At 36.7% G+C, this 18032-nt stretch overlaps 1 protein-coding gene across 2 annotated transcripts in view; it reads left to right on the top strand.

Moving 5' to 3' along the window:
* TMCO1 (transmembrane and coiled-coil domains 1) overlaps positions 1-18032 on the top strand; it is a 55736-nt gene that overhangs the window by 17319 nt on the left and 20385 nt on the right. For both annotated transcript variants that reach the window (XM_001370561.5, XM_056815474.1), the window contains exons 4-5: positions 3647-3693; positions 4469-4536. In XM_001370561.5, coding sequence (XP_001370598.2) covers positions 3647-3693; positions 4469-4536 — 115 coding nt within the window. The remainder of the gene's footprint in view (positions 1-3646; positions 3694-4468; positions 4537-18032) is intronic.

Genomic DNA, 18032 nt, shown 5'->3' with positions numbered 1-18032 from the left:
TTAAAGTTCCTTTTTTTGTTTGTTTTTATCCGTTGAGATTCCTTTTGTCAGTACTGTGGGATTTCCCATAGCAGAGAACATGGGTTTTAGGAATCTCAAATTGGGCAGGCCCAAATGGCAGAGTTGCAGGGAGATGAATTTCTCCCCTGAATCTCAGGTAAGATAATTAAAAGGATCAGTGCTCTCAAAAAACATCCTTTTAAATAGGCAATGTACTGCTCTCTCATAGAATAAGCCATGCTTGTAATAAACTTCCTGTTTGGAAAAGTCTCTTCCCTCTTCCCCCCCCCTCCCCCCCCCCAGTCCCCTGCCACTTGGAGGCTAATTGTTGCCTAAGGAAAGAACACCCCAGTTTTTACCAGTTGGTTTGTGATTCCGAAGACACAGGGGCAGCTACCAGCAGTCTGGGTCCTGCGGCTGGGCCTGGGGTTGGATGATCAATCTGGCTCAGAGGCTAGAGATCAGGAGTAGAGTTGCTCGGACCTAAGGCTGGAGTTGGGACTGGGGCCGGGGCTGGGTGAGCAATCTGGGTCAAGAAGGTCAGGAGTGGATGTGTAAGGATAATTTAGGGTTGTGACCTCATCTAAATTTGATTTTTGGTTGCCTGGGGATATCCTATATAAAATACCCAAGTCAGTTTGGAAATATATGGTGGTTTAATCAATATATAGGGAAGAAATCAAGGAGAAGAGAGAAGGAAAAGGTATAGGATTTCTCTCGCCCAGCCTGTGCCAGGCGAGCAATGAGGTCCTTGAAGATTAGAGGCTTTCTCTAAAAGGATAGTGTTTGGAAGGTAAACAAGAGAAAAATCAACCTAACTCTTAGAGAGCTCAGATAAGAGCCTCACCGAATAAGGTTACTAGGCTTCCTCCAGTATGGAATCAAGGAAAACTCACTGCTAAAATTGGACAATAGCAGCTGCCATGCCAAGATGCCGACATGCTCAGGCAGCTGCCACCAGACCACTCCGTCATCAAAGAGTCCCGAGAGAGGAAATGATGCAAAATATATAAACAGTTTTTACATCACTTTCCTGCATCTCACCTGTATCAATGGTAGCTTAAGCTTGACTTAGGACAGCCCAGGGGGTCTATCAGCTGTTTCTGATTTGTCATTTGCTAGCACATGTCTATCATAGGCCATCCTCCTAAATACTTAATCCTTAAGTATGGGTGTAGACATTCCTGATTTTGTTAGACTAAGTAGGGTGGAGTAATCTAAAGTTCAGAGATGGCTAGAGGCAGGAGCAGGTAGCAGGAATGAGCTGAATCAGGAGCTGCTTTGCGAGGGTGGGTGGGTGCACTGGGCGAAAAGCCTTGGCAGGAGAAATGTGGTTTAAAAAAAAATTAGGCTATTTAAAAAAAAAATTGAGAAGTTCTCGTCTGACTTTTGGTTGCCAAAACTATAAAAATTAAATTATAACTAATAATAAAAATATTATATTTTATGAGGTTTATTAAGCATTATTAGAAATAAAGGAATAAAGAAGATACAAAATAAAAACCATGTGCCCATAGCTGATTAGCCCATTTAAAATCCCTGCACTTAGTTTACCGCTATACATGCTACATCATTGTAAAGGAAGAGAGCGCAGGAGGCGTTACTGCCAGTTAAATACCAATTGTGAACTTGCCAATGTGGAGACGCAGGAGAGATTATAGAGAATTCTGGAAAATACCAAGAACTTCTGGGAAATGAAGTCTAGGGTTCAAAATCTCCATTTTTACAAGAGGAGAGAGTGTTTATTTTTTTTATTTTTATTTTTTAAAATTAATTTAGTCAATTTAGAACATTATTCCTTGGTTACAATAGTTACATTATTTCCCTCCCTCTCCTCTGTCCACCTTTCCCGTAGTCAACATACAATTTCATTGGGTATTACTTGTGTCCTTGATCAGAAGCTATTTCCATATTGTTGGTGTTTGCACTAGGATGTTCATTTAGAGCAGTGGTTCTCAACCTTTCTAATGCCGTGACCCCGCTATACAGTTCCTCATGTTGCAGTGACCCCAAACCAAAAAATTATTTTGGTGGCTACTTCAAAACTGTAATTTTGCTACAGTTATGATTCGGAATGTAAATGCCTGATATGCATTATGTATTCTCATTGCTACAAATTGAGAGGTTAAGAACCGCTGATTTAGAGTCTATATCTCCAATCATATCCCCTCGACCCATGTATTCAAGCAGTTGTTTTTCTTCAGTATTTCTGCTCCCACAGTTTTTTCTTCTGAATGTGGATAGTGGTTTTTCTTGTAGATTCCTCCAAGTTGTTCAGGATCACTGCATTGCCACTAATGGAGAAGTCCATTACATTCGATTTTACCACAGTGTATCAGTCTCTGTGTACAATGTTTTCCTGGTTCTGCTCCTCTCACGCTGCATCAATTCCTGGAGGTTGTTCCAGTTCCCATGGAATTCCTCCACTTTATTATTCCTTTGAGCACAATAGTATTCCATCACCAACATATACCACAATTTGTTCGGCTATTCCCCAATTGAAGGGCATCCCCTCATTTTCCAATTTTTTGCTACCACAAAGAGCACAGCTATGAATATTTTTGTACATGTCTTTTTCCTTATTATCTCTTTGGGGTACAAACCCAGTAGTTCTATGGCTGGATCGAAGTGCAGACAGTCTTTTATTGCCCTTTGGGCATAGTTCCAAATTGCCTTCCAGAATGGTTGGATCCATTCACAACTCCACCAGCAATGCATTACTGTCCCAACTTTGCCACATCCCCTCCAGCATTCATTACTTACCAATCTGCTAGGTGTGAGGTGATATCTCAGAGTTGTTTTGATTTGCATCTCTCTGATTATCAGAGATTTAGGACACTTTTTCATGTTCTTATTAATGTTTTTGATTTCTTTAACTGAAAATTGCCTATTCATGTCCCTTGCCCATTTATCAATTGGAGAATGGCTTGATTTTTTGTACAATTGATTTAGCTCTTTATAAATTTGAGTAATTAGACCTTTGTCAGAGATGGGGATCATGTTTAATAGCTGTTTTGAATGTAAAAATCAACAGGCCTTGACACCATATTGGATATAATGAATGAGAGAATGAGGAGTCAAGGATGACAATTATCTTACTAACCCAAGTAGGATGTTGACAGTAGCAGGAAAGAGTTCAGAAGAGGAGAGGGTTTGTGGGGAGAGATATTAAAAACAGTTTGGAATGTTTTAAATTTAAAGTGATAATGGGTCATCCAGTTTAAGATGCTCAGTAGGTATGTGGAGATGGGATACTGGAGATCAGCAAAGAGGTTATGATTGGATAAGTAGATCTGAGAGTTGTCTACTTAGAGATGATAATTTAATCTATGGGAGCTGATGAGATCACTTAGTGAAATATTAGAGGGAAAAGAGAGAGAGAGCCATAAGTGGATGACAACTAGGTGAAATCAAGCAAAGAAACCTGAGAAGTGGTCAGCTGTCTTTAGAAAGAGAACCTAGAGAGAGTAGTATAATGGAAGCTTAGGAGGGGAGAGTATCAAGACGGGGATTAATAATGTCAGCATAAACACTTGTATTGTAAAAAAGTTTGCCTTTTTGTTTCTTTTGGTTACTACTATACATTCCTAATATATAACATTTAATATATGTTGTGTGTATTAATGCTGGCCTTGATTCTTTGCAGAGAGGCAGGAGGAGAAGCTGAAGAATAACAATAGGGATCTGTCAATGGTAAGAGTTTTATTACTTATTGACTGCACACCACACTGTGATCCCTACTCTTCTTTGCCTTTCATCCAGCATCTTATATTTGAATTTTTATCTATGATGAGATTATATTGCCGTTGCAATTTGCAAAGGCATTCTTGTTAATTTCCCATGCTTTAGGTCTCTTGTTAGAGTTAAAACTTAGTTTTATTAAGTTAAATAATACTCTTTAGTCTATCTCACACTTCATCAATTGTCTTCCTTGCACATTCTTGCCTCTTTTCCCATACGCTTGTATAATCAAATAGTAAAGCACTTTCAACTATTATGACTTAATTTCATACCTTCTGGCCATCATGTCCTGTCAGTATGAGTACTGGAGAACATTATAGTTTCTGTATTCCTTACTGCCTTTTGTAGTTGTCTTTTTGTTAAATGATTTCATCCCCCATTTATCCTTTATTTAAGAAGCTTATTTAAATTTTATTTCTAGGATAAACATAATGGCCATTAAATAGTTCTATTGTATTGCTTGATTGTCTAACCTGGTTTTTAATATGACTTTAAGAGTGGAAGTTTGAGCTCTTGTGAAACTCTTATTGACTTACCAAAAGACATTTATCAGCTCTCTTCATCTCCTTTTGCTTGAAATTCATGTTCTATTAAACAATAAAAGAGATTCATTATTTAGTGGACAGTTGAAACTTTGTTGATTTGAAATTTGGATTCACTGCATTTGATTTGTACTTTTTCTTGATTTTTGCCAGCAAGGTACAGTAAATTAACTTTTTTATTGCAGGTTCGAATGAAATCAATGTTTGCAATTGGCTTTTGTTTTACTGCCCTGATGGGAATGTTCAACTCTATGTAAGTAATCTTTCTCCAAATATTTTTATCTGCACATATTTGTATTTGTTTCCTTTTTTTAAAGAATGTTTGCATTTTAATTCTAAAACATTCAACAATAATAAAGCTGAATGAATGAATATAAATGGAGGAAAAGAACTGGTTAAGAGATTTTTTAAAATTTGGAACTTGCATACCTAAAAAATGACCATTTCTATTTACAAATCTTAGGAGGCAAAAAGAAGAGTGTATATGAATCTTTGAATCTCTTTTCCATATTTTTTGCCTTTTTAAGTATATAGTAAATCAAGCATGTTATTTTCAAAACTATCCAGTTTGACTATGCTTCCTTATGAATTTCTCCTCTTTGTGTACTTAGTTTGGTTCAATAGCCCTCTTTCTTTTCTTTCTGCATTACCATTTATTTAAACTCCTGTAACCCAATTAAAAACAAAGGAAAAAGCTATATTTTCTTGGAAATCATCTCTTTTCATTATTTCATAGAGTGCAATCCTATTTCAGTATATCCATATGCCACATTTTGTTCAATCATCCATTTTATGGCCATCTCACAGTTTCTTCTTGTCTTTTGTTTGTCTCCCCTTCAGGATCAGGAGGTATTTTTGGCAACTGTTCCCTCTCTGGTATTATCCTTGTCTTTAAACCATCTTTCCCTCCTCTTTCTTGACTGAATTTCACCTAGTTCTACACCATATTGTGGTTATATGTGCTCAATTTTCCTTTGTCTGGTTCAGATAGAACATAATTCTGATGCCTAATACCCTTTTTTCCCTCTTACCCAGCCTTTTTCCTTCTCTACTAAAAATGCTCAAAACAGAACCAATCCACCCCTCAAGTCCTCTGTTTTTCATAATTCCCAAGTATCTTTTAAAGACATTAAGGTTCTCCAAAAGGACATTTGGTGTTATCCCCCATTAGAGTATTAGACTTTTATCTTCATATAGCTTCCTCCAATTGATGCAGATTTTTGTGTTTTTATATTTGCTCCAGTTTTTTTCATTAGAAATTACTTAAAATTCTTTATCCCTTTAAATGTTGATTATTTTCCCCTGTAGCATTAGACTCAGCTTTTCAGGCTAAATTATTCTTGATTGTAATCCTATGTTTGCCTTTTGGGATATTTTTCTCCATGATCTTTTTTCCTTCCTAAGCTTTTATTTTTAAAAAATCTTTTGTTTTCTTTTTCTAGGTGTTCATGTAGTCATAGAAAATCCATTTTTTCCATTTGAATCTCTGTTTACAATTATCTTATTCTCTTCTAGTTAGATCTTGGAGTATCTTTGGATCTATCATAATTCTGTTTTATAGTGGCCTGTATCTTGTAGTGTTTTTTCCTTTCTCCAGACTATATTGGACTTTGTGCCATAGTCAGGACCAAACCCAGTATCCTAGTGTGTAGCGTGATATTGGCATGATTGACCTCACTTGGTCTCCTAGGTTCTAATGCTGAGTCCCCCCTCCTGAGTATAGGCCCTTGGTACACCTTTGAGGTTCAGAGCACTAGATCTTCAAGGCCTTTATGAATCATAAGTACCTCTGAGCCCTTGGGTCTGGTTTATCTTGGTCTCTGAATACTAGCTTGGCATTTCCTTTCTGTGTTTTCAAGGTCTCCACTGTGGATTTTTCCCCCCCCTGGAGTTTTCTTTAGGACATTCTCCCCTCCTTGCACACAGAACCCTGGCAACTTAGGATAAAGAGCTACAGATTCTTTGTCCCATCTCTGAATGCATGGAGAGGTGGTACTGCCTCTGGCTTTGCTGCAAGCCCCCTTTCCTCCTATCCATGGATATCTGGCTGATTTTTCCTGTAGTTCTGGGGTGGAAGTATTCACTATATTTACTCATTGGATTTCTTATTCAGTTTGGTGTGATTTTAGTCTTGCTGGGGTAGAGATAAGGGAACTGAATAACATCTTGGTTAAAAGAAGCAAAAAGCAATAAAAACACTGTTTTAGTTGGTTAATGGTGTTCTCATAAATTTAAGGTCTAAATGAATTCGTGTCAGCTTTTCCCTTATTTTATAATGTCAGATATTCTATAGTACATAGTATCTTCACCTTTCTGTTTCTGTGTAACAGCAGGGTTCTATCTAGGCACAAGAATAACATCTCTTTTGTAGTTATGTGACTGAAAATAAAAATTTTCATACAGATTCAGACTGTGATGGCTCTGGTTTAGTCATCTATATCTGACAATGGTACAAAGGACAGCTTAAAGATCACAGTTATTCCCCATAATGATAGCCTCATAAAATTGGGATTTTATCTCTAAAACATCAGTTTACTTAACTATTATTTCTGTGATATATCTATCTAAATTTTAAAAAACTATTCTTCAACTTGTTTTCAGACTGAACCATTTCTGAGCACGAGTTCTATGAGTTTACCATCAATCATTATACTGCTTTTTAATATTATTTCAACATAATATTATGTGTATAATTTGGATTATATTTCTGACACTTTTTTTGTATTTTACATTTATACTTTCAAATTTTAAGGTTTACTTAAGTTTTGGCATTCTGCAGTTTTGAAAAGTTTGTATTCAATATATCCATAGGCTTTATCATTTTTATAGAATTTGATCCCTTTGCAAACTGATGAATCTTTATTGCTAATATGTCCAATCAATCACTCCCTTGCCTCAATGACAGAATACTGGACCTGTTGTCAGGAAGACCTGAATTCAAATCCAGCCTGAGACAGTCACTAGCTGTGTGACCCAGGGCAAGTCATTTAACTACTGTTTATTTTAGTTACCTCATCTTTAAAATAGAGATAATAATAGCACTGGCCTTCCAAAGTTGTTATGAGGATAAGATTAGATAATATTTTGGTTAAAAAAAACTCTTTGCAGGGGGCAGCTGGGTAGCTCAGTGGATTGAGAACCAGGCCTAGAGACGGGAGGTCCTAGGTTCAAATCTGGCTTCAGCCACTTCCTAGCTGTGTGACCCTGGGCAAGTCACTTGACCCCCATTGCCTAGCCCTTACCACTCTTCTGCCTTGGAGCCAATACACAGTATTGACTCCAAGACGGAAGGTAAGGGTTTTAAAAAAAAAAACTCTTTGCAAACTTTAAAATAATATATTAATGCTAAGGTATTATTATTAGTTTCATCTTTAGGTTTGTTATGTCTCTGTTAAAGTGGAAAAACTAAAATCTGGTGAAGTATTTTGGATACAAATTTCCCATAACTTCATACAAAATTTTCTGTTTTATTTTCTATTCCCTTCCAAATGAAGCTCAGGAATCTAGAGATAAGAGTTTATTCCCAAGTAGATGGTACAGAGGATAGAATACTAGGCTTGGAATCAGGAAGAACTAAATTAAAATCTATCCTCAGACACTGGCTACCTCTGTGACCCTAGGCAAATCATTTAACTCTGCCAGCCTCTATTCTCTCATCTGTAAAATGAGTTGGAGAAGGAAATGACAAACTACTCTAGTAACTCTACTAAGAAAACCTCAAATAGTCATAAAGAGTCAGATATGACTGAAAAATGGAAGTACAATCATGTAATCTTTATCAGTTGTGTCACCATGGAGAAATCATTTAACTCCTCCATCTTATTTGCCTCCTACATAAAATGAAGATAAAAATATTTGACAATCTACGACACTATTGATTGATATTTACAAAATAGTATTGTAAATCTTAAAACATTATTGTGAGATGCTATTGCCTCTTTTTTTAATTGTTAACCCTTGATAGCACATATGATCTGATATAATGAATTACTAAGGTTTAATTATTAGATAGTAACTGATAGGTTCTGAGATATTGTTTCTGATTTCAGTTTGAATTAATTTTTATCTATACATTTGTTACCTCACTCTTGGAAATTGAAGCACAAGAGCCACTTTTTTCTACTCACATTGAAGGTTTTGACTGTGCATTGCCTCACTTGGTTGAACATTTTACTTATCTGGAAGAGATTAGTATTAATTATCTGAAGATTGGAAAATGACCTTTATCAAATGGTTTAAGCTAGCTTTGTCATCAATCTCTTAGGAAACCTTTTATTTAGACTTTACTATTTTAAAGCAGTATCTGCTTGTTTGCACCTTTTGTTTTCTCTTTCTAAACTATTTCCATGTCCATGACAAAAACATCTATTTTCTATAAGTCCCATGATTACTTAATTTTAAAATAACTGTATAATCTTGTCATAAAATATAATTATATAGACAAAGTTATCTCAGAAAATTCTAGTCAAGAGTGGTTTTGCTTTGATACCTTTCTCCCAATAAACTTATCTTGTATCACGCTAATTGCATCAGTTTATCTTATATGGAAATGCCTTTCTGTTCTTTTTTTTTTCTTTTAAACCCTTACCTTCCTACTTGGAATCAATACTGGGTATTGGTTCCAGGGGATAAGAGCAGTAAGGACTAGGCAGTGGGGGTTAAGTTACTTGGGGTTACTCAGCTAGGACGTATCTGAGGCCAGATTTGAACCCAGGACCTCCCATCGTGGGCCTGGTTCTCAATCCACTGAACTACCCAGCTTCCCTCGCCTTTCTGTTCTATAGTGACTTAGGTTTCATTTAGAATCTCTATTTAGATCTCTATTATCTCTTCATCCTAGAGTGTATTTTTCTTCTCTAATCATCAAAGTGATTCTTTAGACAGCTTCTTCTTTTACTTGTATTTCAGTGTTTTATAGTCACGTTCAGGGTGACTTTTCAGGCTCTTTGAAGTATTTTTGGTCCACTCAATCTATACTTTGGTGCTAGAGTGTCTGACACTCATGTTGACATTTATCAATCAAATTGATCCAAATTTGTTCTGAGTGAGAATAATTTAGAGAATACCAGACAACTCAATAAGGTATGATTTCTGCCCTGATGGAGCTTACAAATTATTTGGGAAAAGAAAATGAAAACACATAGAACAATTAGAAAATAGACTCTGTTCATGTAGAACTATATGATTTGAATGAAAATTTAAATGGAATGGAACTTCTCAGGAATTCAGAGGAGTATGAGAGGAATTTTTTTTTGTATGGAGTGGGGGAATAGTCAGGGGAAGGCTTGGAGAAGTGGGACCTGAAATATGGGTAGAATTTGGTTATCTAGAACACATTCCAGATGAAAGGAAGAGTCTACACAAAGAGTAAGAATAAACATAGAATGTCAAGGAGATAGTGAAAGCGGAAATATTATTGAACTGGCAGGTGTCTTGAGTAGTCACAATTAATATTGAATCAGTAGACTGGGAAATTATTATACAGTTCTGGAAGAAAGATAGAATTTCAGAAGAAAATCACAGGAAGAAATCCTAAGAGGACTTCTATACTGATCTATGCCTGAACAATGTACTTGGCAAGTGGTCATCCACATTTGCTTAAAGATCTCCAGTAAGGGGAACCCATTGTTTCTTGAGGTAGCCTATTTGAGATAGCTCTCATTCTTAGGAAAGTTTTCCTACATTTATCCAAAGTCTGCTTCTCTGCTTGTGGCCGTTAGCACCAACCAAAACAAATCTAATTTCCCCTTCCTTATTTTAACCCTTTAAAACTTGAACATATATCTGTCATGTCTCCCCAGTGTCATGTTTTTGCAGACTAAACATCCCCAGTTCCTTTGACGCATCCTTAAATCATATAGTCTTGAGACCCTCCTGGATTATTCTGCCTTATTACTTTTTTCCTAAAATTTGACCTCCAAAACTGAAAATATTTCAGATATGGCCTCATAATGGAATTTCTTGAAAACTAATCTGAGATATATAAACTTGGAATTGTGGGCACTAAGTAATATCTCTGTCATCTGGGCAGACCCTTTGGTTTAATGGAAATGATATTGATTTGGGAATCAGAGGTTTCAGGTTAGAACTCTTGACTCATTTTGTAAATCCTAGGCCAAAAAAATAAAAGCCTCTTACTCCCATTTTAAATACAAGGTAGGGATTCCAGATCCCAGATAATCTTTTCTCATTCTCTGCCTACATTGTTCGTATTCTAATAAGACACATTAGATGTAGAAACTCTAGCAGGGTAATTAAATTACTAAGGAAGCCAGGAGGTTAACTCCAAATACCACACTTAAGTTTTTTGAAAGACAGAAACAATGTTACTTTATTCTATTTGTCACTTTAAGGAAACAACAAAAAACTACCCTCTTCTTAGAGTTACAATATTTTTATGATGTCTATCAAGCCATGACCTGGAATGAAGCACCTGTTTGGCAGGACCCCACTCAGGGCAGGCATATTGCAGATTAGATCAAATTGTAACCAAGCCTATGGCCTGCTATGAGGAAATGCCAGGTAAAGGGCACTGAACTGGTAGCTAGAGACTTGGGTTCACGTTCTGCCTCTGCCACTGCCCTGATTGCCATTAGGCACTTCATGTCACTTCTCAGTGCTTTGATTTCTTCATTGGTAAAAGAGATTTGGCTTAGATGGCATCTGAGACTCCTGTTAACTATAAATCTCTGATTGTGCTTGTGTGTGTGTGTGTGTAAATTTGATGATTTTTTGTGTGTGTAAAAATAATAATTTGAGTGTGTATACAATTGATAATTTGTGTGTGTGTATAAAATAGATACTTTTCATTTTTCATGTCAGTCATTTCTGGAGATATCCATCTCCTGGTTAAACTCTATAAATATGAAAAGCAATTAGTCAGACATCCAAAAGCTTTACGACATTTTGCTTGAGGAGGCCCTTGATTCTGCTTTGACTGAGATGAGGTAGGTTTGTAATTTTGAACTGTATTGCTTTTTCAGTTAATTTAGTTTGATTTCCTTTTAGTGGGTTCCATTTTTTACTGCCAGTCATTGTATATATGTTGTTCTTTGGGTTCCACCTATTTCCTATTGTATCAGTTCTCAGAAATGTTCCCTTATTTCTCCAATTTCTTAAAGTTATCATTTCTTACTGAACTACTATAATATTGTAATCAATCAGTAAGCAATACCTGTTATGTGCCAGGTGCTGTTCTAAGTGCTGGACAAAGAGAGAGATGAGACAGTCCTTGCCCTCAGGAAACTTTTATAGTATAATGATGGAATTTATGTATATATAAAGGTGTTGTTCAATCATAATCTAACTTCATAAGTCCTTTTGGGGGGTTTTCTTGGCAAAGATAACTATTTGTCATTTCCTTCTCCAGCTCATTTTTCAGATGAGAAGGTTGAGACAAACAGGATGCCCAGGGTCACATAGCTGGTAACTGTCTGAGGCCAGATTTAAACTAAGATCTTCTTGATTCTAGGCCTGGCACTCTTATCCGTTGTACTACCTAGCTGTAAATATGTATAGATAGATATTTGCAAAATATTGGGGAAAAGATAACCAGCAACTGTGTGGAGGACTTAGGTAAAGGTGACATTTGAGCTGAGCTTTGAAGGAAGGTTAGGGATTCTCAAAAGTCAGAGATGAGGAAGTAATCCATTCCAGGTATGGAGGAACGGTAGATTAAAAGGTACAGATACAGGTATTTAGATGTTGAAGTCTTATTTATAAACAACAGCAAGAAACAAGTTTCTCTGATACAGGTCTCATTTCCAACTTATAGAAAGAATTAAAATTTATAAAACTAAGAGCCATTGTTCACTAGTTGTGGTCAGAGGGTATAAAATGGCATTTTTCTTTTTCTTTCTTTTTTTTTAAACCATTACCTTCCATCTTAGAAGCAGTACTGAGTATTGGTTTCAAGTCAGTAGAGTGGTAAGGCCTAGACAGTGGGGGTTAAGTGACTTGTACAGGTCACACAGCTGGAAAGTGTCTGAGGTCAGATTTGAACCCAGGACCTCCAGTCTCTGGGCCTGGTTCTCAATCCACTGAGCCACCCAGCTGCCCCCCATAAAAATGGCATTTTTCAAAGGACAAAGAAAGCTAAAACTTCAAGAGTCATGAAAAAATGCTCTAAATCAGTAATTATTGGATAAACATACATTAAAGCAGCTTTGAGGTTCTACCTTGCATGATAAAAAAGTAAAATGAATGTTGGAGGAGTTGTGGTAAAATAGGTACACTGTCAGACCTACTGTGCTAGTGGATGTGTGAATTGGTTTAGCCATTCTAGATTGTTATTACAAATTAACAAATAAGTTTTCTGAAGTTATATGATCCACATTGTCTCCCTCCCTTCTTTCCTTCCCCCTAGATTGAATCTAGGTTTGGTCTAGCCATTCTAGAAAGCAGTTCAGAACTTTGTCCAGAGAGTTATCAAATTGTGTGTTAGATCTATATATACAGGAACTAAAAGGAGCTCATTTTGTGGTAGCCAAAACTAAGGAGTGCCCTTTTGGAAGAACGATCAAAATTATGCTGCAAGAATATAATAGAACATTATTGTGCCATAAGAAGTATGTATGATTTCAGGGGGAAAAACTGGAAAGACCATTATGAACTGATGAAGAGTGAAATTAGTCAGCCACTACGAGCCAGGCACTTGCACTGAGCATGAGCATTCACAGGAAGGCAAAAAACAATCCCTTTTCTCTAGGAATTCACAATTTAATGGGAGAGACAACATGTTAACAACTAGATACAAAAAGATATTTGCCGAGTTAATTGTGTAGGTAAGGCACTAAATTTGAGGAAGACTGGGAAAGGCTTCTCACAGAAGGTGGGACTTTAGCTGAAATTTGAAAGAAGTCAGAGTTGAAGAGAAAGAACTTTCTAAACATGGGAGATAGTGTAATAAGAATTACTGATCCTTATAGACTATTGGTATTGGTATAGTTATTTCCAATACCTGTGTCCTGAGTGGACAAGCTGTTGTTTTGACAGTTGGCAAAGATGGGTTCTCTAAACAGTACCTAAAGAATTCTGGCTCATGCCTGTTACATAAAAATTTGTTTATTGTAGGTATAAACATTTTATAGGAAGGGATAGTAGAAAGAAAACAGGTAGAAAGGTATTTCTTATATTATGTAGGTCCCTTTGCTAATAAACCTTGACTGTAACCACCCAACCAATCTGGCCCACATGGACCTTCTTTTCCTTCGATAAATCAAACCTGAGAAACTATGGGGATGGTCATATCCTGCAGCACAGAAACAGGGAAGTGTTAGGAAGAGAGGGGAGGGTTTTGGGGGATAGATAATGACTTCATTTTGGCATTTAAGATATCTATAAGACATCCAGTTTGAGGTCAAGTAGACAGTTGGAGATGTGAAATTAAAGGTTGGGAGAGAGATTAAGGCTAGAGAAGTAAATCAGAGTTATCTGGCAAAGATGATAATTGAAACCAGACCTTCCACCTCCCTTGAGATTTTCCTCACTCTCAATTATTGGTTCATTATCTAAATCACTTGCCTTAATGGTTGGTATACTCCAATGCTCTCTCACCTGAGTCCACTTTTTACTCTCTACACCTTCTCTTGGTGACTTCATTAGCTGTTGATTCTTATCTGTGTTGTCTGTGTGTTCATATCTATTCTTTTTCTCCAAGTAAAGTCATACATGTAGACCTGGATGATTCAGACATCTTAAACAAAATATGTCCCAAATAGAATGCAAAACAATTGCTCTTCATTGGCTGTGGTACTTTGTTTCTGCGAAGTTTTCCTTTTCTTCAAAGGACCAGTCCCACCCCACTCTGTCTTGCAAATGAGAGTATTTTAAACATACTCTCAGTTTTTGAGCATTTGTTCTTAGTTAGCTATTCTTTCTTGGCTCTGACAGTCTTTATTTTCACCTAACTATAAAATATTTTATCTATTCACAATTACTTAAGCAATAAAAATGGAAACATAGCAATTCTAAATGAATTTGTTTATCTTACTTATGTCATTTGCCCCTATTAATCTCAGCTTTCTACATACAGAACATTTCTTTACTAACATTAAGGGATGTGCACAAGAAAATCAGTTATATTTTAATAAAGTAGCATTCACCGTATATTGAGGTCTGGCTGAAGGTTCTGCATTTTTCCATCTCCTGATTTCTCCTAATTGGGTAATCCTGTGTAGCTTATAGCATCTGGGAAGTTTTGTTATAGGTGCTTCCTCCTTGTTGTGGTGCACTGCTCTGTCCTGCCATTCTTAGAACCAAAGCAACTTTGCAAATATACTTAATTACTTTCTTAGAGTAGAATAGTACTTCAGCTTGGGAAGGTGGAAAGGAATATCAACACTTTATTTTAATGGCAAATATTACTGGGGGGGGGGGGCGAGATTCTTTTAAAAAAATTTTACATGATAGGCCCAAGTTCTTTTTTCTCATCATACATCTCTTCACTGTTTTTGGTAATAGCCTATTGCTTTTGAATGCTTACTGTCATGCATTGTTTTTTTGCCTTTGGCATAATTTCAAGGTTTATTTTGACTTATATAGGGGAAATTGTTGTTCATGTGATACTACTCCCTTCCCTTACTCTAGTCCTCATTTTTCTCCTACTCTTTGGAATTTGTTTAAACATTTGCAGTTGATGCCCACAGGGTACTAAAAGACTGTCTGCCCTTTGACCCAGCCATAGCACTGCTGGGTTTGTACCACAAAGAGATAATAAGGAAAAATACATGTACAAGAATATTCATAGCTACGTTCTTTGTGGTGGCCAAAAATTGGAAAATGAGGGGAAGCCCTTCAATTGGGGAATGGCTGAACAAATTGTGGTATATGTTGGTGATGGAATACTATTGTGCCCAAAGGAATAATATACTGGAGGAATTCCATGTCAACTGGAATGACCTCCAGGAATTTATGCAGAGTGAAAGGAGTAGAACCAGGAAAACATTGTACACAGAGACTGACAAACTGTGGTATAATCGAATGTAATGGACTTCTCCATTAGTTGCAATGCTTTGATCCTGAATAATTTGGAGGGATCTATGAGAAAGAACACTATCCACACTCGGAGGAAAAATTGTGGGAGTAGAAACATTGAAGAAAAACAGTTGCTTGACTACATGGGTTGAGGGGGAATATGATTGGGGATATAGACTCTAAATCCTAGTGCAAACATCAACAACATGGAAATAGGTTCTGATCAAGGACACATGTAATACCCAGTGGAATTGAGCTTGAGCTAAGGGAAAGGTGGGGGTAGGGAAGGGAGGGATAGAATACGAATCTTGTAACCAAGGAACAATGCTCAAAATTGACTAAGTAAAATAAAAAAAAACATTTGCAGTTGGTACCACATAATTTAATAATGAATTACTTTTTTCTTTTGCTTTGTGTGTTAGCTTTGCCTCCCTAACTAGATCACAAATTCTTTGAAGCCAAGCAGAACCAGGGGAACATTATACACAGTAGAGAAAGTCAAGAGAAAAATACCCTTCAGGGGGCAGCTGGGTAGCTCAGTGGATTGAGAGCCAGGCCTAGAGATGGGAGGTCCTAGGTTCAAATCTGGCCTCAGACACTTCTCAGCTGTGTGACACTGGGCAAGTCACTTAAGCTACATTGCCTAGCCCTTACCACTCTTCTGCCTTGGAGCCAATACACAGTACTGACTACAAGACGGAAGGTAAGGGTTTAAAAAAAAAATACCCTTTGCTCTGGACAAAAAGGCCTGCTCACCCTTTTCCCTCTTTTCTGCAGCTCTGACTCTGAGTACAAATTCAAAGCTCCCACCCTGGCACAGGATTGGTTCTTATATAGACCAATCCCATGCCAAGAAGTAAGTGAGAAGGAACCCTGGGGCATGCTGGGAAATGCAGTTTTTAAAAACCTATATCCACCTCCTTCACCTCTTCTCCCCGTGATCCTTTGGGAGACTAGTCTCCCCAACGGATCATTTTAAACATAACTAAAGATGCATACATTTTAAAAGTGGAATATACTATAACTTGGGGACAATAAAGAAATAAAAGAGAAAAAGAACAAAACCAATTAGGGGGCAAGTCCCCTTTGGTACAATATACAAAATACATATAAAACATATTCAACCCCTCAAAGTTAAATTCAGCACATCTGCTTTGCTCAGGATTTCCCAGAGCAGTGTGTGGTCTCCACAGGCAACTCCATGGTATCTTCTGTAAGGAATTCACTTTGTGGATTCCAGGAGGCAGCAAATTTCTTAAACTAAAATTACTTTAAAATAACTTAAACTTTTCATTACAAAATAACACATTCCCCGCTTAGGAGGATATAAAAAACATAGCAGTCACACAGGGATACATGGCTGAGGTATGAAGCATATGAATCATTGCCAAATAAAACTATCAAAAAATATCACAAAAATCTAAATAACTATGGGATGAAATATAAAATATCGAATTCCAAGTCTTATATGAAAAAATCCCAAGTAAGGAAAAATAAAATTATAACAGGTTCTGAAATCAGAGTAATTTATGTCCAATAAGCCTGTAATAGTAATCATACACTTACCCACAGCTAGAACTACAGTAAATTGTCACAGTATGAAAGAGAGAAAAGGGACTAGATTTTCGAAACAGAAATACCATTCCCTGGTCTGATTTTTTTTTTTTGTCCTCTCTCAGGGATAGGGGAGCCAGAACAGCCAATGTTAGATACTTAATAGAAAGTATTTTACAAGGAGTATGATACAAGGAGTCCTGCATCTTAAAATATGTCAAGTGCCACAACCTCACACACAGTTCAAGTCCTTTCATATTGGCGCAGAATATTATCAGTCCTATCAGGATTAGTTTCTTTTTGACCTGTGTGCTCTTTTGGCACTATTCAGGTTAAATCTGTGCTTCCTCGGCACTGTGCAGGTGAAGTCTGTGCTCCTTTTTGCTCCCTTTTCCATGAATCAGACACATGTATGAAGCAAAGTCCCATAATAGTTAAATAACCAGTGGCGGGTTCCACAGTCTAAGGCATTTACATTTAGGGTCAATGGACATGCTAAGCCATGTATTAGTGCAAAATAAAAAATCTTTTAATATTGGTGACACATATGCTTTGGAAAACTAATATATTGCACATGCAAGGAAAAACAATAATAAAAATGTTTTTAAAATCAAATATATATATGTATATCTTACAATCAGTGACACACTGTCAGTTAAGGAGATGTAGAATACAACAATAGGCAATGAGCAATGTACATTCAAAGAAAGTACCAAATTCTCAATACATCAACTTATCTAAACTTTACAAGTTTTGTCCAACTAGTTCATGGACTTTCAGGTTCAAATATAGGATGGTACAAATAAAATATAATAGCAAAAAATGCAGAGTATCTGGAACACACACACATATATATATATGTGTGTGTATATATATATGTACTTAAAAAAAGGAAGGAAATCTCAAAGTATTAACAATTACTCATCATCTGTAGAAGGTGCTCTCTTGACATGGGAGCATTGGATCCAAGAGTCCTTTTCTCAGTTAACAGGACTTCGAATGGACCGCGATAGGCAGGTTTTAAGTTGCTCCACAATGCCAGAAGTTCTTTACATAAACTTTGGGTGCAAGTCATGGAGTGAGAAGTCTATTAGACCTGTTTGTACAATGGCTCCAGATTCATGGAGTTAAGCACAATTTAGTTTGCAAGTATTGGATATATGAGGCAATGGAAATATCTCCCCCTAGTAACAATGAATATGCAGGGGAGAAAGGCTTAGC

The sequence above is a fragment of the Monodelphis domestica genome, chromosome 2 (genome assembly GCF_027887165.1).
Source record: "Monodelphis domestica isolate mMonDom1 chromosome 2, mMonDom1.pri, whole genome shotgun sequence".
In the NCBI taxonomy this organism is placed as follows: domain Eukaryota; kingdom Metazoa; phylum Chordata; class Mammalia; order Didelphimorphia; family Didelphidae; genus Monodelphis; species Monodelphis domestica.
Note: the sequence above shows the minus strand (reverse complement) of the source record. Positions and strands in the feature narration are given on the sequence as shown.